General features: G+C 42.3%; 1 protein-coding gene across 2 annotated transcripts in view; it reads right to left on the bottom strand.

The window, feature by feature from the left end:
• Positions 1-24583, bottom strand: part of FAM135B (family with sequence similarity 135 member B) — a 240963-nt gene that overhangs the window by 90691 nt on the left and 125689 nt on the right. For both annotated transcript variants that reach the window (XM_075581807.1, XM_075581801.1), the window contains 3 exons: positions 13383-13522; positions 6302-6372; positions 4196-4369 (listed from right to left, as the gene is read on the bottom strand). In XM_075581807.1, the coding sequence (XP_075437922.1) occupies positions 4196-4369; positions 6302-6372; positions 13383-13421 (284 nt within the window). In that variant the 5' untranslated portion in view covers positions 13422-13522. The remainder of the gene's footprint in view (positions 1-4195; positions 4370-6301; positions 6373-13382; positions 13523-24583) is intronic.

Below are 24583 nucleotides of genomic sequence, written 5' to 3'. Positions count from 1 at the left end.
AACAGAGGTTTGAATCAGAGATCAGCATTATGAACTAAGGATGATAAAATATTTCAAATAGTTCAATAATAGGGATCCATATAAATAGGTTTTTTTTTTCTGGAGATTGGAGTATTTCTTGGTACAAAGTAGAGGGGGTGACCAGGAACTGATATTCTAGCAACATGAATCCTAATGGATAATGACAATAAATGCTCAGGGATGTATAGATATTCAATGATCATAATGAGCGCCTCCCTTTTCTTTAGGTCCATAGTAGGCTGGTACAGTATGTGATTTAGATGTATATACAGTAATATGCATATACAGTATGTGATTTAGATGTATATAATATGCATATACAGTATGTGATTTAGATGTATATAATATGCATATACAGTATGTGATGAGGTTATGTGTCCTCTTTTGGTTATCTTTTAAACTGTTTGCTCCTCAGTCACCAGCGTTAGGCTGCGGCCAGGCTGAATGAGAGCGCGCTCATACTCGATGCTCATTTTGCTAGGGGGATTTGTGTCCTCCTAGTTGCACGCGTAGGGGTGCGTGTCCTCCTAGTTGCATGCGTAGGGGTGCGTGTCCTCCTAGTTGCACGCGTAGGGGTGCGTGTCCTCCTAGTTGCATGCGTAGGGGTGCGTGTCCTCCTAGTTGCATGCGTAGGGGTGCGTGTCCTAGTTGCACACGTAGGGGTGCGTGTCCTCCTAGTTGCATGCGTAGGGGTGCGTGTCCTCCTAGTTGCGCGCGTAGGGGTGCGTGTCCTAGTTGCACGCGTAGTGGTGCGTGTCCTCCTAGTTGCATGCGTAGGGGTGTGTGTCCTCCTAGTTGCATGCGTAGGGGTGCGTGTCCTCCTAGTTGCATGCGTAGGGGTGCGTGTCCTCCTAGTTGCGCGTGTAGGGGTGCGTGTCCTCCTAGTTGCACGCGTAGGGGTGCATGTCCTCCTAGTTGCACGCGTAGGGGTGCATGTCCTCCTAGTTGCACGAGTAGGGGTGCGTGTTCTAGTTGCGCGCGTAGGGTGCATGTCCTCCTAGTTGCACACGTAGGGGTGCATGTCCTCCTAGTTGCACACGTAGGGGTGCGTGTTCTAGTTGCACGCGTAGGGGTGCGTGTCCTCCTAGTTGCACGCGTAGGGGTGTGTGTCCTCCTAGTTGCGCGCGTAGGGGTGCATGTCCTCCTAGTTGCACGCGTAGGGGTGCATGTCCTCCTAGTTGCACGCGTAGGGGTGCGTGTCCTAGTTGCGCGCGTAGGGGTGCGTGTCCTAGTTGCGCACGTAGGGGTGCATGTCCTCCTAGTTGCACGCGTAGGGGTGCGTGTCCTCCTAGTTGCACGCGTAGGGGTGCATGTCCTCCTAGTTGCACGCGTAGGGGTGCATGTCCTCCTAGTTGCACGCGTAGGGGTGCGTGTTCTAGTTGCACGCGTAGGGGTGCGTGTCCTCCTAGTTGCACGCGTAGGGGTGTGTGTCCTCCTAGTTGCGCGCGTAGGGGTGCATGTCCTCCTAGTTGCACGCGTAGGGGTGCATGTCCTCCTAGTTGCACGCGTAGGGGTGCGTGTCCTCCTAGTTGCGCGCGTAGGGGTGCGTGTCCTCCTAGTTGCACGCGTAGGGGTGCATGTCCTCCTAGTTGCACGCGTAGGGGTGCGTGTTCTAGTTGCGCGCGTAGGGTGCATGTCCTAGTTGCACGCGTAGGGGTGCATGTCCTCCTAGTTGCACACGTAGGGGTGCGTGTTCTAGTTGCACGCGTAAGGGTGCGTGTCCTCCTAGTTGCACGCGTAGGGGTGTGTGTCCTCCTAGTTGCGCGCGTAGGGGTGCATGTCCTCCTAGTTGCACGCGTAGGGGTGCATGTCCTCCTAGTTGCACGCGTAGGGGTGCGTGTCCTAGTTGCGCGCGTAGGGGTGCGTGTCCTAGTTGCGCACGTAGGGGTGCATGTCCTCCTAGTTGCACGCGTAGGGGTGCGTGTCCTCCTAGTTGCACGCGTAGGGGTGCATGTCCTCCTAGTTGCACGCGTAGGGGTGCATGTCCTCCTAGTTGCACGCGTAGGGGTGCGTGTTCTAGTTGCACGCGTAGGGGTGCGTGTCCTCCTAGTTGCACGCGTAGGGGTGTGTGTCCTCCTAGTTGCGCGCGTAGGGGTGCATGTCCTCCTAGTTGCACGCGTAGGGGTGCATGTCCTCCTAGTTGCACGCGTAGGGGTGCGTGTCCTCCTAGTTGCGCGCGTAGGGGTGCGTGTCCTCCTAGTTGCGCGCGTAGGGGTGCATGTCCTCCTAGTTGCACGCGTAGGGGTGCGTGTCCTCCTAGTTGCACGCGTAGGGGTGCATGTCCTCCTAGTTGCGCGCGTAGGGGTGCGTGTCCTCCTAGTTGCGCGCGTAGGGGTGCGTGTCCTAGTTGCACGTGTAGGGGTGCGTGTCCTCCTAGTTGCGCGCGTAGGGGTGCGTGTCCTCCTAGTTGCACACGTAGGGGTGCATGTCCTAGTTGCGCGCGTAGGGGTGCATGTCCTCCTAGTTGCATGCGTAGGGGTGCGTGTCCTCCTAGTTGCGCGTGTAGGGGTGCATGTCGGGGGCACGGCTATGACATCATACTTCCATATGATGAGTTATATTCGTATTGAGTTGCGGCATGTGAAACCTCACTCGGATCACTCCATCTATGGGGTAGTCTTGAGTACTGAGGCCCCATAATACCATTTTCTCCACTGACTGCAGAGGAAGATGCTCTGTGCTCTGATCCTGCTCCGCTGCACTCACTAACTACAGGAAGCTCCTTAACTATATGGCCGGCCCTGCACACTTTACTAAGGTGAACTACCTGGGGCCTAGGGGTGGATGCTTTGGGCCCTGTCCAGGAGCTTGACTGGCTCCCCTGACACTACCTCACTCGTTCCAGGCTCCTTCCGGCAGCGCCAAACCCAAGATGACCGCCGCACCACGCATTGCATAGTCTAAGTGGTTGCGCCAACCACAACATGGATGGCGCAACTTTGCTGCTTCTCCTGAGCAACGTAGATGATCTCCCCACCGGAGGTAAGAAGGGGGATGTACATATATTGACATATGAATGGGACTGTTTTTTTTTTACTATGAAGTGATGAGAAGCTGCTGTGCTCCAATTGGCTCTCTGGCAAGTGAAGACTTTCATCACTGCAGTAACTAAGCACTGTGGATAGTTGAAACTCAGTTCAGCTGAAAATATGTATTCAATTTAGCGGGTAATCTTTAAGAGTCTGATTTTGAGATTACAAATGCATTTGTATTTATCTTCTAATAATTATAGCCATAAATATAATACTAACTCACTAATTCACTGACAAGTGTACAATGGTTTTGATTTATAGCTGAAGATTTCCCTCAAACAAATACAGATTGAGTGATCTCCTGACATGTTTTGACCACATTTTCTTGATATTTTTTTAACATACTGGCTACTATAATCAACAGATTATGGAAGGTTACAAACCTTATAATGTTATTAAAAAAACTTTCGAAGTGTATCTTATTTCTTACTACATCAGGGCTAACATGTAGTTTAATTTCTTTTGCTTCAAAAAACAGTGATCCAATTTTTTTTTAATAAACACATCAAAAGTGCATATTATCACTCAATAAAAGTACTATGTTTCAGTCTGATCCCTTCTAGCAATATACAGTACACATTTCTTAGCATTACAGCTGGCTTTAAACAAAAACCAGGGGAAAGAACACAACCATAACAAATATTTGTATTCATCTGGTTTTACTCCAGAACAATGCTTTGTGTAACAATTAACAACTGTGATAATCCCTTTTAATATTTTAGTAGTGATCATCAAATGCACTTCATCATTATAAACTAACCAATTATTCTTTAGTATTGTTTATTATAGGATATCTTTAATCTTTAAGTTCTGCTTCCAGATATTGCACTGATATTTATTATTCTGATATGTTTCTATTATTATTATTATTATTATTATTATTATTATTATTATTATTAAGAATGTTACCATAATCTATGTGTAAAAATGCAATTTAGTACATGACATTTTTAGTGACATTATTTAGTAAGGGATATTATTGCCAAAGTTGCAAAGACAATTTCTTGAGGCATAACAATAACATTAACATTACTACAATGTATTTGCAGGCAGTGCACCTGTCTTACTGTATAGATTTATTTGAACAAAAAACCTTATGCTCGAAGAGAGTTTAGACAGATGTGGATGTGTACACTTTTTACCTTAAAAGCGGTTGATGTAAGGCCACCAGTGAAGCATGCACAGTAACAGAGATCACCGACAAGTGGAAATAGTCGAACATGACAGGAACATGGTGGTGTAAACCTCTTCTCGGGTGAAAATGAAGACCTAAAGTACGACTGCTGATCAAGGGTACCGCTGAAATGTCTTTTAGCCTGGAAGAAATGTTAACATATGTTAGAAAGTATTGATGTTGTTTACAAACATGTTTGCAAATGAACAGCAGTACCTGACTTGTACAGTACATCATATCCCTGACACAAAATGTATTTTATTTACCAAAAGTTCTCTAATGGGACAAATACAAGTAATATGAAAAATGTATGCAAAACAATTTAATTCTTGGGAAAGATGCATCTTTTTTGAAGAGATGTTTTCCCACATCGATATAGTGATATAGCAACAGATCCAAAGTGCAAACTTTCTCAAGGTACATGTGAAAAAACTGAAAAAATATACATAGTACAAACCAATAATATAAAGATATATGAAAAAATCCAAAAAGCTATGAATTTTCCATTCACGTGGTATATGAAAATATCAAACATTTTTCCAACACATGTGGACACCTGCAGAATCAATTACTGAAGTAGGATATGTGTAGGAAATAGAGTCCTAAACATAGAGCAAATAATGTTTTATAAGGTTAAAATACAGGTTTGAGCAGTGAAAGGGCACTCACATGCTCACAGATAATAAAAGCATATAGACCACCCAGGGTCTGAAGACAGGGCGTCCGGAGGTGCCACTGCTATGAATGCCGGCTCTCTTGTCCTCCAGTCTCAACGCAGGACGAGTTGCGTTCTCGTGTGTGTGTGGAGATGTACAAAGAAGGAGCGGACACCTCTAACCAGTTCAGTCTATCTATTCTATCCACCTTACACATTTCATTCAAAGTCTGAGATTGATGAACACACAGTCCCTGCAAGCTCTAACCCCAGAACCGTGGGTTCTGGAGTTAGAGCTTGCAGGGAATGTGCGTTCATTCATTTTCATTCATTTTAATTTAATACATTTTCAACTGTTATCAGTTGGTTGGAGGTTAGTGGCCCTTCCTCTCTGGGTTTAAGCTCACCATCCCCACTTTTTAAGTAGCAGCTTTTTCCATGGACCTGTGCAGGACAGATCTACTGAGACCATTCTCCATCCACTGTAGAGGTAAATAAGAATACTCACAGGTAGTGTTAGGACCTGCATAGTGGTCATGCTGTGAAATGGCTGCAGGCTTATAACGCTTTGGCCAAAGGGTTTAACTAAATTATTCTTACTCACGAGAATAATAACATTGAAGTATTTATGGCTATTTTTGTCTTTTGTTGCATAAAATCTGAGCTTCCTCAGAAGTTTATAATCTCCCCAAGATGTATAGTAATATAATAAATATGTAGTTTTAGCTGCTTCCCTGGATACTTACCTCCTTAGTGCTCAGCCCAACATGTTTAACGGTGCTGATCACATGGCCCAATAGGAAGCAACAAGGGATGATGTCACAGCTTTCTATTTGACCACGTGACGCAGGACATTTAAGCTGCCATTTCGAAAGCCCCACACAGCCCAGCTACCAGCACCCCTTACAGAGGTATGTATCTCGGAAAGCAGGGGACACCCTGCTTCAATCATATAACTACAGTATAAAAAATGGAGGAGTGCTGCTTTAATGGGAAACACTGAAAACAATGACCAACTGTTAAAATAAAAATATGACTTCCTGTATTAGGCCTGGCATTAAAAATGTAACAAAATATAATTCATTAATGCATGTATTTCGCATTGGTGTTTAGTTGTTCCAAAGTCATACAACTTTGTAGAACCTTCCTTTAGGATTAGCACCATCGGCAGCCACAGCAGTACACACCTACATTAGAAACTTCTGGTGAGGATACCTGTAATTCTATACTACCTCGGACCTCAGAAACTTCACCATTGTTTGTTCCATTCCCAACTGCCGCCATCGGTTTAAAAACCACAATAGAAACAACACCAGAGAATGTATTTATTTTAGTTAATGTCATCCTTGGTATGCTGTACAGTGTGAAATTCTATAAACAAGTAAAAGAAAATAGTATTAAGAAAGGAACGTTACTTACTGTTGTTCAATTGCAGTAAAGTGGAGATCCAACTTAAGCTGAAAATCTACTTCACTCAATGCATCTTCTACCTAAAAAAAAAAACATTTAGAAACGCAATCTCCCCAATGTTAACTATATCATATCAACATTGTATTATTCAACAGCTAGTAGTATATATAACAACGTATACCTTCTGTATTCTCTAAGTCTACTAAGTTTCTCAAATGAAACTGTGTCAAATGTTTGCAGACCGAATATTATTAAGGTTATAAGTTAAATAAAAACATTATTTGACCTGCAATTCTGTTATTTGCTTAACATATATTTAACCAACATGCAAGGGTAAGAGAGATTAAAGCATCTCCCATTTAGCAGTTTGTGCATCAATGCCATTGTTTATTTTGCCAAGTATGTGTAGCCCATAATTTAAATAAATGGGAAGCATTTTGTCAGATACACATTATGGCTGTGTAATTAAATTCACATACAGTACTATATTCTTCATAATCGCAAACCAGAATAAAACAAATTGGATTGAGGCAAAATCTAAACATACGGTATTGCCCGTCTCTATTTATTTGTTATTAGAGCAATATCTCTCATAAATCCATGTTGACGATTATTAATAATTTTGTTATTCAAAATGTTTTCCTGCATATAATCTCCTAATAAACCTTCAAATAACTTCCCCACTATTGATGTCAGGCTTGCAGGTCTGTAATGTCCTCGTTGTGATCTAACTCACTTCTTAAATAAAGTCACTACATCTGCATTAAACTGAGCCATACGTTATAATTCTGATGATGCCTCTGTCCTTCTGACTTTAACAATGTGAACGCCTGCCTCTTCCTTTACATTTTTTCCCTACCTGATTATTTATCCACATTAGTGTGGGTTTGTTTATTTTACATTTATTACTTCATAAGTATATTCAGCTAACAATGTTTTAAAGACTACCCCTTTATCTTCTTTAAAGAGGGCAATATATAAACTGTTACATTATATTTATGTGAAGTTAAGAGATACAAAGAGACAGATCGTACAGTACATAGCCAGCCACCTATATCTTGCTAAAGATAACCTCTGATATTTGTCACATTTCCATGTGTGTGGTGCAGATATACAGGAGATTTTCATTTTACCTTAACGTACAGTAATTAAAATCAAGCTCTAAAATGGGCATATTGCAGTTTAAAGGTAACATGGAGAAACAATAAAATCCCAGGAAAAAGCAGATGCAAACTTTTGTTGTCACATTCTCTAACTTCAATATAACCGCCGCGCCTTCCACCCCCTGGAAAGTCTTGCGCCCCCCAGTTTGTGCACCCCTACTTTAGGACATCAGAGTGTATCAGATTGTGCGTCTGTAGCCATTCTTTTTTTCTATTTTTAATCAGGGCTTAACTTACATATTACATTGAACAGAGGGGACAAAAGTATTTGATGTAATGATCCAGAAGCTTGATAAGAATATGCCTATTTGTGCTGACAATTGAATGTAAATGGAATTAGTGCACATAGAGATTTACTTTTAGATATTTACATAAAGATATTTATATTACATTTGTAACATTCTTCTATAGTTTTGTAAACTGAAATGGATTTAATGTATTAAAAAAAAACAAAGAAATAACTTTAAATCCCTCTTTTTCTTTTATTGTTTATTTTTTACCTCCCATAACTTACAGTATGCAATGTGTGGTAAAACCTATCCCAGCTTCAAATTGCATAGCGAGTATAACCTGCCTCATACTGACAAGACCAAAAAGGTTGAAATAGCTGTCTGTGAGTAGGTTTGCTGGCTTTGCACTTTAACCCAGGCTGTGCTGTGTAATGTAGCAGGCATCAGCTTATATATAATAAACTACAAACTGAACATTTCCAAGCAAGTCTGAGATTTTTCTCCTTCTCTGTATATGAAAAAAACAAACAGTTATAGTAGGGTAAAGTCCGCTGCTATGCCATATAACTGTTTGTTTTTTTTATGCTAAAAAAAATAATAGAAAATGAACATTTTCTAATAAAAAAAAAAGCTGTGTGTGCTGTGCACACGCATACAGTAGTAAGTGAAACTTCTTTGACTTTTGTCACAGAAATTGACTTATAATGCGCGTGCTCGGCACACATGTGTCAGTCAGTGTATGTGTCAGTCAGTGACTATGTATGTGTGTCAATCAGATAGTATGTATGTGTGTCAGTCAGAGTATGTATGTGTGTCAGTCAGAGAGTATGTGTGTCAGTCAGAGAGTATGTATTTGTGTCAGTCAGAGAGTATGTATGTGTGTTTGTGTATGTATGTGTGTCAGTCAGAGAGTATGTATGTGTCTCAGTCAGTGTGTGTATGTGTGTCAGTCAGTGTGTGCATGTGTGTCAGTCAGTGTGTCAGTGCGTGCATGTGTGTCAGTCAGTGTGTGCATGTGTCACTCAGTGTGCGTGCGTATCAGTCAGTGTGTGTGTCAGTCAGTGTGTCAGTCAGTGTGTGTGTGTATGTGTGTGTGTCAGTCAGTGTGTGTGTATGTGTGTCAGTCAGTGTGTGTATGGGTGTCAGTGTGTGTGTGTGTGTGTGTGTCAGTCAGTGTGTGTGTGTATGTGCGTCAGTCAGTGTGTGTGTGTGTGTGTGTGTGTGTGTGTGTGTGTGTGTGTGTGTGTGTGTGTGTGTGTGTATATATGTATATGTGTGTGTATGTGTGTCTCTCTTTCTGTGTCCTGCCCCCTCTCTCCTGACTCCCCCCACCCCAGGCAGAGCTGCGGACCCGCGGCGGCTCTGTCTTGGCCTCTCCTCCCCCCTCATAAGCAGGCAGAGCTGTGGACCCGTGGCGGCTCTGCCTGAGTCTCTCCTCCTCCCCACCCCCGGCGAGATGCGGCCGCACCAGGCCCAGCATATGTGAGGGGCAGATACCTTAATAAAGGGCCCCTCCCCCCCTCCGGAAGTGCTGCGTGGGCAGAGGCAGTGTCGGCGGGGGAAGGGGGGCAGCGCGTCATCGTCAGCGGGAGCTGGCTTCGAGGGGAGCGCTGCAGCAATCCCCTTCTGATGGTGCTGTGGGGAACGCAGTGCACTCAAACCACCCACCCCCCCCCCCGTTCCATGCCTCGGCCGGGGGAGGTCAGCAGGGAGTGGCGGCAATTAAATTTTGAGGGGGAGCGGCGCCGGCGGGTGGGGGGAGCAGTGCTCGTTAGGAGCTGTGGCGGCGAGTAAATGTTGAGCGGGTGGGGAGGACCGTTTGGGGGGGGAACAAAAATGGTTAGGAGCTGCCAGAACACAGCCTGGCCTCAACTGCCAGCACTGTGACGTCAGCACTTTGACGTCACATCCATTTCATTTTCTATCCCCACAATCCATTTTTGTCCCATTAGGAATGAGGTGCCACTAAAGAAGTTTCACTTCAAAAAAACTAGGAAGTAATATTAAAAAGCAGAACAGGCGTGCTGCGTCTGCGGGCTACTTGACGTGATCACAATGATATACACATTGTGGTTATGTCAAGTAGCCCGCAGACGCAGCACGCCTGTTCAGCTTTTTAATATTACTTCCTAGTTTTTTTTTATTAGAAAATATGAATTTTCTATTCATCTTTTTAGCATTGCAACTTGAGACTTTTGAATGAATCTCTATATTTATCTGTACACCGTACAGTTCTTTTGTATGAAATGTCTTTCACTCCTTGTGTGCTTTTGATACATACAGTACGACCCTGTTTGTGCATTGAGAACATTTTAATGATTAACATTATGGAGATTGTCTTCTCTTTAATATAGAGTTTCATGGAACTTAGGGAGCATTATATTTCTAATTGTACGAGAAACAAATGTACTAAGTAAATGTTGAAGAGTATTCAAAGGTATATATATGACTGTATATAATATATATATATATATATATATATATATATATATATATATATATAATATATATACAGCCCAACCCCCTTATAACGCTGTGCTTGGGGTCCAAAGAATCACATTGCGTTATAAGCGGATCGCGTTAGAAATACTGTACTATTGTATGCATTGTACAATAAAGTATTTAAGATACCAATAAGTGTGCTGTAAAATATTCCTAAATATGAAAATTGGGAGCCACGCTTGCATCGCGTTATAAGCGGATCCGCATTGTAACGAAGCGCGTTATAACGGGGCTGAGCTGTAGTATTGTATATATAGTAAATTAAGTATACAGTATAATGAGTGTATAAGTTTACCTAGGTAAATTAATTTAGCTACAAACCAATTAAAACAAGTAATGTGGATATGGTAAGTCAAACAGGAACAGACACCACAATTGTTCACTTTGCTTGCATTGTTTCTTAAAAGTACTGAATTAGAGGGTCAGAACAAGAGTGAATTTTTCAAACACCACACGTTTCTCAGTTGCCATAGATACCATGCTTAATGGCGTGTTTCCAGCTTCAGATAAGGGAAACAAATAACTGCATGTTTAATTAATGCTAAAACAATGTTGAGAATTGTGTAGTTAGGTATTGCTTTGCCAGCACAGACATTTCGGCAGGTATTTAAAATACAGTATTTATAATTCATGAGTGTAAATGTTAAACTTGTGTGGCACATTAACCCACATGTTGAAATATAAGTTAGGAAGCAATGATGATAAAGGAATGATATGTGTGTATGCATGTTAAACCACCACACACAAATAGAAATACATAAATAATAAATAACTACTCGGCGATCCAATATAAAATGTGACAAAACCAGACTAAAATTAACTTGAAAAAATGTAACAATGAACAGTCCTAAAAGTCAATGTAGAAATGGGTGTCAGATTCTTCCGCACATGTTAGCAGCATCAAAATAACCTACCGACTTCTAGCCAGTAAACTTTCAAGAAACAGTAAAGAAATACATATCAAAGTGCAGGATTCTTTTTACTAAAAAAAATTGAAAACTACAATGTGGCACTCACACATTAATGTGCTTTTCGTGGTGACAGGGGAGAGCAGAAGCATTAAGTGTGCAGGTTAGTGTCTGAATGAGGAAATCAACTTTAAATTCTGTGAAAGATTTTTACATTTGAGCAGGTCTCATGCAGAGAGCAGCGCTATTTCAAATCTCGCCATTTTTGGGGGAAATTCGTGCAGAAAACTGCCGAAAATGGCGAGTTACGGAAAACGCGCCATTTTTTTTTTTCGTTTTCAAAATCTCGCCGCGCGGCTGGCGAGAACCTACATCTCGCCAGTTTTAAAAATATCCTAATGCAGAGAGCCGCGAACAGCCGCTAGAAAATGGCGCGATTTGCTAGTATTTGCCTCGCCAAGAAAAGTTGGCAATTACATGGAGCTCGCCACCTATAGGAAAGGGGAAAAAAAATGCGCGATTTTTTTTTACACATTTCTGCAGCGCGCATCTCTCCAATTCTAACTCGCCACACGCATTAATGCCAAACATTGCAGAATTCGCACATTCTGCGAATACCAATACCATTCTTAGGGGCCTATTCACTAAACTTCGATAAGTACATTAACACACTAAAGATGCCATTTTAGAGCGATATTGCAGGTGTAGCTATTCACAAAGCTTCAAAAACAGGGCAATATCAAACTAAAATGGCTTTTTAACGAGCAATAATGCTCTGGCTATAACACGTAGTGCGGTAGCTGAAAAAATGCCCAAACTCGCACTAAACTCCGATATGCATATCGTACTATAAAACCTCACATTCTTTTCTCACAATCTAAATGGGGGCGAGATCTGAATCGTAATTTGCATATCAAGGAGTTTCTTTTCTTTTTACTGCATAGGGTTGAATCTGGGGGATTACGGGGGTCTCCGGAGCTTACGCGCATATTCATTTCAGCTACAGAGACCCCAAGATTCAATCCTATGGAATAAAAATAAAATTAAAGCCAATTTCCTTGCAATAACCGCTAAGGTAATATTAATATTAATTTTATTGAAGCAGGGGGTTTCCTGAGCTGAACTGCATTCAATTCTGCCTCGGGGACCCCTCTGCTTTCCCGAGTTACAGGCCCCGGTATGGGGTACCTCCCTGCATTGTTTAAATTCCCACGTCACTGGGGCCTGTAACTCGGGAATCAGGGGGTAACCGAGGCTGAAATGAATGTGGCTCAGCTCAGGAGACCCCCTGCTTCAATACTGTGTTATTAAAATTAACATTAGAACATTGGGCCTCGTTCAGGGTGCCGGAGTCAGGAGTTGGAGGGTGGGCGTTCGGGAGGGAAGGCGCCAGTCTGCTGGGCGATGTGTGTTCATCCTCCCCAGCATACTTTTTCAGGAGTTGAGGGGGAGGGGCCGGGGCTACAGACGGCAGGTTAGGGATCCAAGTTGCAGTCTTGAAATCATTCTCAAGAATGATTTCATTGGCTGCCGAGGTCCCAGTGACGCTGCTGCAGCTTCAAAAAAACGAATTTTTTGTTTATTGAAACTGTAGCCAGCATCAACTCCGTACTTCGGAGACAGGACAGCTGCTATCCTGACAACCAGTATTCAATTTGAATACATTGTGTCCTACGGCAGCACGCCCTCCCTCCGAAGCCTGCACCCTGAACGAGGCCTTGCAATCGCATGTAAGGGCTGTGCAGGGTCATCCAGCTCTCTGCGTGCAGCTCTTGCAGGCTGCTTTCATGAAATTTCAGGTTAAGCAAACACAAGTAGTGTGATAAGTATCGGGGGGAAAAATAAACACACAAAGTTGTGTATAAACACAAAAATAAACACACAAAGTAGGCATTTTTTTACCGCACTATAAAAACTTGTGATTGTTCTTAGTGAATACCGTTGTAACACACATTTCTTACAGTGCGGCAAGAACATGCAAACCCACTCGGCAATGCACTGAACGTACCGAAGTTTAGTGAATAGGCCCCTTAATTGGGTTATTAGCAGTAACTATATTTCCTTACCTAGGAATGTTTAACCATTTTAATCTGGTACAGTGAGATACAGTAGCCGTCTCTAAACACCACCTGCCTGGCATCTCATAAAATTATATGAAATTGTGGCCCAGCTTTTTTTTAATGTCAAATGCATTTTAGTTATGATTTTAACGACATTGTTTATGACAGTGTAAGCATTTTAAAAATAAGCAGTACTTGAAAAGGCAAAAGTTGCACTTTATACACACCCTTTCACCATCCAGGAGCAGGTGCACCTTAAATGTCATGAGATCATTAATTACAATATCTTCATTCCTGTACAGAATCTGAAATATCTGGCTGTAGACAGTATTATCATACACTGATGCTGAGTATGGTCCAGGATCATCTGTAAAACATATTAACAAGAAAACAAAATGTACTTGTTGTTTTATACAATATATACTTACAGATTACCTTTACTATGGCACTTGTAAGAGTAATTATAGCACAACATTATTTTAATCTTGCATATCAATATTTATGTATATAATGTTTTACCAGGAAGTAATACATTGAGCGTTACCTCTTGTTTTCAAGTATGTCCTGGGCGCAGAGTAATAATGACAAATGCATGGTTACAAATACATAGTTACTAAGGGCCTCATGCAGAGAGCAGCGCTGGGAAAAATTGGCGAGGGGAATAAATTGTACCTTTAATGGTGTGTTTTTTTCTCTTTATTCAGAAAGGGGCGAAATCTGCAATTAATAGCATGTATGAGTGTGGTGAGTTTGAAAGGGAGAGATGCGCGCTGTTTAAACGTGTAAAAAAAAAAATCGCGTTTTTTTTCCCCTTCTCCCTCTGGCCGCCGAGCTCCAGTTTCCTGCCAACTTTTGTTGGCGGGGCTAATTGTCGAATTTAACTCCAGTTTAATGGCGCAATCAGCCGCTAGATGGCGATCGCGCCTTTCTGAATATGGCCATTTTAAAACCTGGCGAGATTTAGGTTCTCGCCAGCCGAGCGGCGAGATTTAAAAAAAAAAAAAAAAATGGCGCTTTTTTCTACACTCGCCATTACCTGCCTTTCTAAAGGCAGATTTCGCCCAAAAATGCCGCTTTTCCTGTTAGCGCTGCTCTCTGCATGAGGCCCAAAGTGAGCATGGTTATACATTATATACAAGACATTGCATGCACAGGTAAAGATAATATATATTAAAGGCGTATTTAACAGTTACAGACCAGATTAAAATGTGAGACAGCTTTAGTTTAGAAAGAACTTAGACTGGTGGCGGCTGTGAGATTCTCCGCAGACTGTTTCAGTTGTGCTGTGATGTACAGTATTACAGGCACTCAATAAAAATATATAGAATAATATTCCACTAGATAATACAAAATATCCAAGTATAGCCAAGAATATCACAGTTTCCATAGCATTCAATGGCAATGTTAACAACATATACGCTCTATTCCCATTGTATGTCACACCAGAGGGAACAATGTAACTTGCTACATATGTATAAAAATAGCAGTATTGCTACTGAACCTTATATCATGAAAATAAAGAAAAATAGGTACTGTAGAATTACACATTTTATTGGCCCAACAAATCTTTTACAGTATACAAAACCTCGCAGGATGTGGCAGCTGTTCAGAAAGTCCGAGATTATATACAGTACATTTTTAAATATGGTGACACTTGAAAGAGGCTGTAGATCGAGAAAGAATAACAGCAAAATTAGGTTCATATTTTTTTCCAAACTTTCAAAAAACTTGGAAAATTTTAGCCAAAAAAATGTAGTGAAAGTGTCCACATTTGCCAGAGAATCTATTTAAAAAAAAATGATTAGGCCTAGTACTGCATGCATTGTTATAATGTCTTTATACTTCCTTTCCTAAACTGTACTTCAAACAGGTAAATGTATTATATGGATTTGTGGTCTGTCAAGTCTCTGGCTTAATGTGACTCTTATTTCCTGCATTAATCTCATAGACCACATGGAATATATCTTTCATTAACGTCAGCATTATTCAATTAGAATGTGATTGTGTTTTGCTTTGGGGTGTATTCACATAGATATTTGATTGCCTTATCATGTTATTTAGCTTAGAGGTCAGATTACTGTACCTTTACATTGCCAAAGAGTGACCCAACTTTTAAATCTCAATGCACCCTGTCCGAGCTACTTACAAGTATGAAATAGATGCCTGGAACTATAAAAGCATGGAAGAAAAAGGTAATGATACACTAATAGAAAAGAATTACAGATGTCAAGAGATAGACTATAATTAGAGTTCTCTCTCTCCTTCTTTTTCTCTCGTTCTCTCTCTCTCTCTCTCGTCCTCTCTCATTCTCTCTCTCGTCGTTCTCTCTCGCAGGTACCTACACTGAATATATGCGATTTCTTATTGTCACATGGACTAAACTTTGTTAAATATGTAAAATTTGCTAGGAGCGCAGTATCTGTTCTTTTGTTTTCCATATATGTAAGGCCAATCCTTTGACTAGCAGCATACTTCATAAAGGGAGGAGCGCAGGTAACATATTTATGTACAGCACACTGCATACACCACACTCACACCACACACCACACACCACACACCACACACCACACACCACACTCACACCGCACTCACACCACACACCACACCACACTCACACCACACTCACACCACACTCACACCACACTCACACCACTCTCACACCATACTCACACCACAGACACCCCCCTCCCACTCCCCCTCCCTACCTTTGGTGTCGGCTGCTGAGATCGGAGCGGAGCTGGCATCGGGAGGGGGGGGGGGGGTGTTGGAGCGGAGCTGGCATCGGGAGGGGGAGGTGTCGGAGCGGAGCTGGCATCGGGATGGGGGGGTGTCGGAGCGGAGCTGGCATCAGGAGGGGGGGGTGTCAGAGCGGAGCTGGCTGGGGAGGTTGCTCGGAGCAGGTCTGGCGTGGGGGAGGGGGTCGGAGCGGAGCTGGCAGCCGTGGCGGAGCAGAGCTGGCGGGTTGGAGCGGAGCTGGCTGGGGGGGGTTGCTAGGAGCAGGGCTGGTGGGGGGGGGGATCAGTGTGGACTACTGGGGGAAGTGGGGCTGCTAGGGGAAGTTACGGTGGCTGCTGGGGGACGTGTAGGGCTGCCGGCCACCTCTTACCTCCCTACTCCCGATCGGGCGCGCAGTGGTCATTTTTTTTTTCAATTAGCGTGACCCTGGTAATAGTGCGGTCGGATCGGGTGACCCCCAATGACCGCGCTATAACGGAGTTGGGCTGTATATACCCTCAAACACCATATAGAGAGACACAAGTGCACAAAAATGGACACCCCTGAGATACCTGGGAAATATGCTAATAGCAGTCAATAGCATACTCGTCTATCATATGTCTCAGGTATCCCAGGTGTCCCATTTTGAAAACATTCACTCACGTTCTTTTACAACATCTTTGCATATGAAAAACATTCTGCAAATCAAATATTATCAAAAACGCTACAAATTATTTGCCGGTCCAATTTTGACACATTCTCCCATCATTGATGAGGAATTGATAAGATATGGTAGAGATTTGCTTTAATAACCATATCACAGCACTTCCTCCTTAATCAGACATACTGTCCTATAGGAATTTCCTTAATGAGAGATCTAGAATGGCAACTATTGGATCTAAGCCGAGCATTACCTGAAATATCTTTCCCATAAATCGTACATTTAACTTCCCCATTCATACCAACAAATACTTGTCCTGCCCATATGTATATGTACATACAAATGGATGGAAAACCATTATTGTAAAAATTGTGATAGTGCCGATCAGAGGGGTATTCTCCTAGGATTTTTATACTGATTGATGGCTTCTTACTCCTTTTGCCTAAAGTACCGACGTGCGGCTCAGTATTGGCTTTTTGACATATCCTGTATATCCGCAATTGTGTCATGGTCACGTTTCCCTGTGATGCGGTGTGTTGACGTCTGGTTTCTCTGCAAGTAACACTGCTGCACATGGGGCTCGATCCTGGAAAGCTGTTTCTGTTATAATACCAAGACCCACCCACAGAATATCCCGCTAAGGAAACCGTCTCTTGCACACACTACAGAGGATTTATAGTGCCCTCCTGTGTGGTGCTGCCTACTGTGACGAAACCAGCCTTATTCCAACACGCTCCACGAGAGAACAGGCGGCGTCGGACGCTCTTCCGTCTTTTCCAGTTTGGTAACCCATGTCTTGTTACATGAAATGTGTAAAAGTACTACTCTGATGTAGGCACAATACTTACACCTTTTTTTATTACACCAAATTTTACTTCACTATGAGCGTTGTGCGCTGTTTTTTGTCTTCACTTTCCTCTCACATTTAAGAGATGTTGAGCCATCTCTAACTACAGTAACTGCTGCAGATGTCTCTCCTTGTTCACATTTAAGGCTTTGTGCATGTCACTGTGCACCTGTTCAATGTGTGTGATTCACATTTACTTTTTCTTATTTGAGTATTTGAGTTCTCAATATTGAGTTTGTTACACTGCACCATCTGCTTTTTACTTAATCCCTAGAATTTACACTTTTGCTGCGCACTTTTTTCTTCTGTATTCATCTGCGAGTTGAGCATGGGTATCACAGTGTTTTAAGAACTCGGATTGGAAATAGTCGAGTGCAGAATCAGGGTAGGGAATTAAGTCAATTATGTACCAAGGGCAGCCAGAAACTGTTGTGGGTAAAATTGTCTAAATGTTCTAGTGTGGTGAACTTTAGGGCTTGACTGGGGTGGTCTGATTTTCCTTATACAGTACACTATTGCATGGCTACTGAAAATGTCGGGTAGGATGCCAGAGGATTGGATTCTGCTGGGACTAGATCAGGCCTGCTCAACGAGCACGCTTCTTACTTCGCGCTTCACCTTGATACCGGTAGCTGCATGGCCAATACCTCCTGACTGAGGCCCCCTGCCGCTTCTTCCACCAACGCTTTCACCGCCGCCGCTTGTTCTGCCACTGCTATGACCAGGTAGGCATGGGGGGGAGGGGTTGATGATAAGGGGGACCGCTGAAAGGGACTGGGGGAGATGATGAAGGGGGGGATGCTGAAATGGACTGGGGAAGATGATGGGAGGGGGGGATGCTGAAATGGAATGGGGGAGATGATGTGAGGGGATTGCTGAAAGGGACTGGGGGAGATGAAGTGGGGGAGGACTGCTTAAAGTGACTGGGGAGATGATGGGAGGGGATTGCTGAAAGGGACTGGGGGAGATGAAGTGGGGGAGGACTGCTGAAAGTGACTGGGGGGATGATGAAGGGGGGCAGACTTCTGAAAGGGACTGGGGGAGATGAAGAGGGGACTGCTGAAAGGGACTGGAGGAGATGATGAAGAGGGGTTGCTAAAAGGGACTGGGGAGATGAAGGCGGCACTGTGTCTGAGTGGTGCATACCTGCTGGCAACAGGAGGGCCTGAGTCTCCCGCGATGGTATGGGGGATGACAGGACCAGGTTACTTGGGTGACTGCCTCCGTTTCACTTAAGGGTGCAGAGCCTCCATCTCTGGTAAGCCCTATCAACGTAGGGTGAAATCCTTCCAGAGAGACCCCCCGCTCAGGGACGAGAGATTTCAGTCTCACACAGTCTCTTACTTAAAAGTAGCAGCAGCTCTTTATTCACAGAGCACAGTAGAATAGCAGCAGGAACAAAGGCAGGTACAGTTGGTCTCCCTTCCTCCAGACTGCTCTCCCTCAGGATGATATCTTTGTTCCCTGCCACCACCCCAGGCCTCGGGTACTCCGGGTGGGGCTAGCTCTCCCCTCACCCCCTATGCAGGGTGAGAGGTATTGGTCCACCTATACAGTAGTTCTAGCAGCTCTAAACAGGGCCTGCCAGTTCTCCTCCTCCAGCTGTGCACTTCATGCACTTCTCACTCTGACACTAACTCAAGACTCAACTGGCCAGGACTCAACTGTCACTGACAGGAAGAGGCACACTAAATAGAGACAGCCTTCCCCTTCATGACATCAGCAGGTACCGCCCCTGTGTCTATGCCTTCCACACAGGGTCAGGTGACCTACTTCCACCACTCAGAGCAGGGCTTGATGTGGGGGAAACCCATGATAACTACTGGCAGCCTGCCTTTACCAGGGCTTATACCAGTGGTAGGAAAGACATATAGCCCCATTTCTTACCAGGGCTACATATATATAGATATCTTTTGAATAAAATGGTCTTTTAGTTTAACTCTTTGGCCAAAGTGTTGTAAGCCCTTGTGCCCCTCCAAGGCAGACCACGTCTCAAGGGTCCTAACACTAAAATAGATTCTTAATAACCTGTACATTACCAGGAAGAATGATTTATAATAAATCTGTCAAAATTAGTTGCATAGTTCTAAGTCTGATTGAAGCTCTAATTAACCTGTATAATACCAGGAAAAGCACTCTGCATTAGATTTGTCGCAATCAAACTGCATGCAGGTTCCCATGAGTGGAGGCTGCAAAGAATTGAGCTTAACCATGTTCAATTTATGCATCAGTTATTCCGTGTACTTCAATAGGAACATGGCACAGATGTACTGTATTGTCATGGTTGATCGCACTGTCCACACGTAATCCGCCACGGGAACGTCGGAGCTCACGTGTGCTCACGGAGTCCTAACAACCAGACAAACGGCCGATCAGGATTAACAGGGGACATTCCACCCTGCCAAGCACTGTGCCGTAAATGCTCGACTTGGTCCGCAGTTCACCAGCACATGTCCTGCGGCTGTTGATAGATAGAATATGCTACATCTGTATACAACCCTTTTGGAAACTATGACATTTTTCCAACAGCTGTCCACTCATTTGTATGTTATTTTTTTGCTTGCTAGATGTAATAGGTTAGGTTGCGCATGTCCTGAAAATATCATGAGATATTACATATTTTAATCAATCTAGTACTTCAGGAGTTAAAGGGGTTGAAGTTTGTCTTAAAAATACAATAAATTGTGTTGATGACAGGTCAAAACACCTCATGTGTCTGTGCTGATCTACAAAGAGGGCTTCATTGGGGGGGAGGGGCGCATTGCTATCACTGATGGCCCACTAAAAGTGAAATGTGTATAGTTTAGAAGGCTATCGACGATAGCCAGATCTTGTGTCCTGTAGCCTTTAAGAAAACTGTCACATTATAAATACCCTCTGTGCGTCACAGGGAGAGGTGACAAACAGGTCACCACTTAGATGGATGTCTTTATTTAAAAACGAGGATATCATGTGATGACACCTATTCTTTATAATAACAGGTGCATATTTGACATTGTTGCAATAAGACAAATCAAAACATACCACACTCTCAGGATTAATGGGTGCCAAAGACAGATAGCTGTTACTCATGCAAAAATAAATGTTTCTCACAGGGAGCGGTGACAAACAGGTCACCACTTAGGATGGATGACTTTATTTAAAAACGAGGATATCATGTGATGACACCTATTCTTTATAATAACAGGTGCATATTTGGCATCGTTGCAATAAGACAAATCAAAACATACTACACTCTCAGGATTAATGGGTGCCAAAGACAGATAGCTGTTACTCATGCAAAAATAAATGTTTCTCACAGGGAGAGGTGACAAACAGGTCACCACTTAGGATGGATGACTTTATTTAAAAACGAGGATATCATGTGATGACACCTATTCTTTATAATAACAGGTGCATATTTGGCATCGTTGCAATAAGACAAATCAAAACATATCACACTCTCAGGATTAATGGGTGCCAAAGACAGATAGCTGTTACTCATGCAAAAATAAATGTTAGGCTGTCAAATGTTAGATGCAGGCATGTATGTGAAGTACACAGACATAACGGGGAATATGGCATCTGACTAAGTATCAGAGACAGTAAGATATGAGGTCTTTTATATATTTAGGCAGACTTTAAATGCCAAGTAAAGGTTTTTATTCTAAGTCGTAAAACGATCAACCCAGAAGCTGATTTACAACAAGGGTGGGCTTATGTTGTTTCAATGGGGAAGAAATAGTACAAAAGTCTCACGGAGGTAATATGAAAATCAGATTTTCAACAGCGGTGTATTTGGTATCAGGCACATGGATTTTCATCTTTCTGCACCAGTGACCTCTCTGGGAAGAACATATGTAGTAACGTATATGGAATTCTGTTGGTTTTATCCTTTTATTTTAAGAAACTGTTCTGCATTTATTGTAACTGTATGTTCTTATAAAAATATTTTTATGTAATATAAGCACTTTCATTTTGTATATTGAACCAAACTTTAATAAGTGATGCTTTAGGCTCTGAACTGGTTGCATGCTTTCTAGAGAGTAAAGTACATTTTCGGACACATTTTGCTACAACAGATTTTTATGTGCTACAGTAAGTGCATATGTTTTCTTTAAAAAAGTGGGACCCGAGACACTGGCAGATATATAATTACAATATTTGCATACTTCTTGGGTGGTGGCAGCGGATAGCAATCTAGTAAGGGGTTAATATTAACTAATTGAAAGTACCGTGCGCAGGAGGAAGGTGAATTGGCTAGAGTAGCCCTGTGTATTAACCCTGGTTGAATATCTAAGTCACGTGCTCACAAGTGTGCTGTTCATGACAGATGGTATATTGGGACAGATTGAGGGGAGATATTACTCATTTGCAGGTCCTCTGTGTAAGGTGAAAAGTTGGTCAGCTAGAGAACTATGTATTAACCCTTGTCCCATTTGCATGTCACGTGCTCACAGGTGTGCCATACGTGACAATGTGCTCATCATGTTCTATACTGTATGGGTTTTTCTTACTGATTTTAACTTTGTTTTTCTACTTTTGTTGTATCTTTTAGTGATTTGAGTGTCTTGTATTTGTCTATATGATGAACACTAATAAATACGTTTGTATTTTTTGACTCTCAGTGGGCTCCTCTGCTTTTTGATCATTTTAGTCCCATCTCTTGGATTCTTTTGGAAATTTATATCTTTTAGAGGTGTGTGGAGAGGCGCCATTTAAGCTATTTTGCCTGAATTAGAGGTAAAATAGTATTATCAGAATTCTGGTGCAGATTACATTTTGCTTGTGTAAATAATTAAAAAAAATATTAAATAAAAATTTTATTATATGAAAAATACTTTGTGCACATGACTTGTATTAATGTGTACATCACGTTTCATAAGTAAGTGTACCCTAGGGAAGGAGAGTGACAGAAAGGGGATCAACTGGAAAAGGAACAAAAATAACCAAAGACCCAGGGAAATTGAACATCCCAGGTGATTTTATTTTGGTTTCCACTGGGGCCAACAGAGAAAGTATAGAAAATGAAGGGAAAAAGGGGAAAACACACAGCCAGTTGAAAGATAGATATCTGTCACAGCTCAAACCAAGACAGCAAAGAAACGCTGGTTTAGTAACAGTCCATAAACACTTTTCTAAATTCCACTGATTTTCTAAGGAATTAGTGATGAAATAAAAGTTAAAAAACCCTAACTTTTCCCCCATGTTTTAAACTGGGTAAAAAAAGAGAATGCCTTTTGATAGCCACACCTAGAAAAAGTGTTAACTGTCAATGAGATCTTTAGGAAGTGATGGATACATTGTTTTGTATGTAATTATCATTAGCTCAGAAAAATCAGAAGAGACGGAAATTGAATAGAGAAAGGGATCCTGTCACTCTGGCATACAGCATCAGAGGTGGTGGGAAATCCACGCGGAGAGTCAGATAAAGTACCAGGGATACAGTAGGCAGAGGAGTATGTAGACGAAGGAGGGGCCCGGGCTGGAGGCAGAGAGGTAGTCGGACGAAGTAGGGACCATGGCTGGCGGTACACAGTAGAATAGTCAGGCAATCCAGTGTCAGAGCAGGGAACAGGCAGAATAGAATGGTCCGGCAAACTGGAATCAGTACCACCGTTTATAGAAATGTGTAAATAGCTTCATTTTTGTTTTCTAAAAAATTCATTGTTTTCAAAACATTTTTGCAAAAGTTTGCATTGCTCAAAATGTTGCCAATATCATCCATTTCTCCAGAATTTTGACGGCATTTGGGCAGAATTTCACAAATTTACTCGGAATTGGGTGAATTACAGAGTCACGTGGTCTTGCATATTGATTTCTTAAAGGTTCACAATTTTTTGTGTGAAGTTTCCTGTGCTTGAAAATTATTTAATGAAAATAAATAAGAAATGTTGCTTGCTTCTTGAACTTCAGCAAAAAATCTTTAGTTATAACCAAAGATCTTAAGCCGCGCCAATAGTACTCTATTATAGCTCTCGCACTGTGGTTTACTGTACTCTACCAACTCTCCTTACACCCCTCCCCTTTGCTTTTTGTGGCAGCAGTCACAGAGCACTGATTTATTGATGTCTCGAAAACAATATAGCTCATCTTACACTTGACAAGTGGATTTTATGCTCTATTAAGTAGTTTGTCTATATGTTGTAGAACTCTAAGGCAGAGTCCCCAGTGTCCACGGCTCTGACGGCGTGCGTGGCGCACAGAAGGTACGTCCCTCTATTTGTCCGGCCCCAGTGGTTGCTGCATGCGCCTGTGGGAAGCGCAATGCGTGACCGCCTTTGCCAAAAGACAAAACCATTTGTCTGTTCCTGCGGTGGCCGAGCATTGGCCACATCACGGTGGCCACTCCACCAATGAGGGCGAACCAGCCACGTGATATCATGGCCACGACCCCAATCACACACCCGCCCCCTGCAATCTTTTCTTTCCCCCTGCAGCTCAAGCACAGACCACAGATCACGTATTGGACCCATGCACGCACCGCCAGGTGCGCGTGCAGGAGCAGACACTGGGGCCATAGCCTAACACTGATATACATATGTCACAAACATATCCAAACTCCAGCTACACAATAGACTAAAACTATCATGTGTCCTATTTGTATTTTTCTTGTGATACATTGTTTCAGTGTAATAATAATATTGCTGAAAGCATTACATTTTTACTTTGCTGTTGGCTCATGACAAACACTTATTTGAATGAGTATTTTGACATTTTCTGTAACAAATGAATAATAGTTTGATCTTGTTAAGTGGAGAAATTAAAATAAGAGAAGTACTTGAGAGTTAATGTGAGGTCATGCTCCTCTTAGAACAATTTCTGTAAAGATTTATAGCAGAATGAATTCCATTACTGGAACTAAGACTCTACATCTTTCATAAAATGTCATGTATAGTAAGGGGGGTGAAAGTCTGCCCTTGCTCATACAGTGGTTAAACTGAATATCGATTGCCACTTTACTTGCTGCTGTACACATCTGCCTAGCAAAGCTGTAAGTAGTGTGAAACCACATAAAAACTAATGTTAACCATTATTAATTTTTTCATTTTTCAGCTTTGCATAGCATGTTTCACCTTAGCACATGTGTGTTGTGGAAACGAGATCACAGATTGAAGGAAATGAAAAACAAAATTGAAATTCTCTTAGTCTAACCTGAAAATAATAATAATAATAATAATAATAATAATAATAATAATAATAATAATAATATTAATAATAATAAT

This window comes from Ascaphus truei, chromosome 2, assembly GCF_040206685.1.
Source record: "Ascaphus truei isolate aAscTru1 chromosome 2, aAscTru1.hap1, whole genome shotgun sequence".
In the NCBI taxonomy this organism is placed as follows: Eukaryota; Metazoa; Chordata; class Amphibia; order Anura; family Ascaphidae; genus Ascaphus; species Ascaphus truei.
This window is presented reverse-complemented; position numbering and strand designations above follow the sequence as displayed.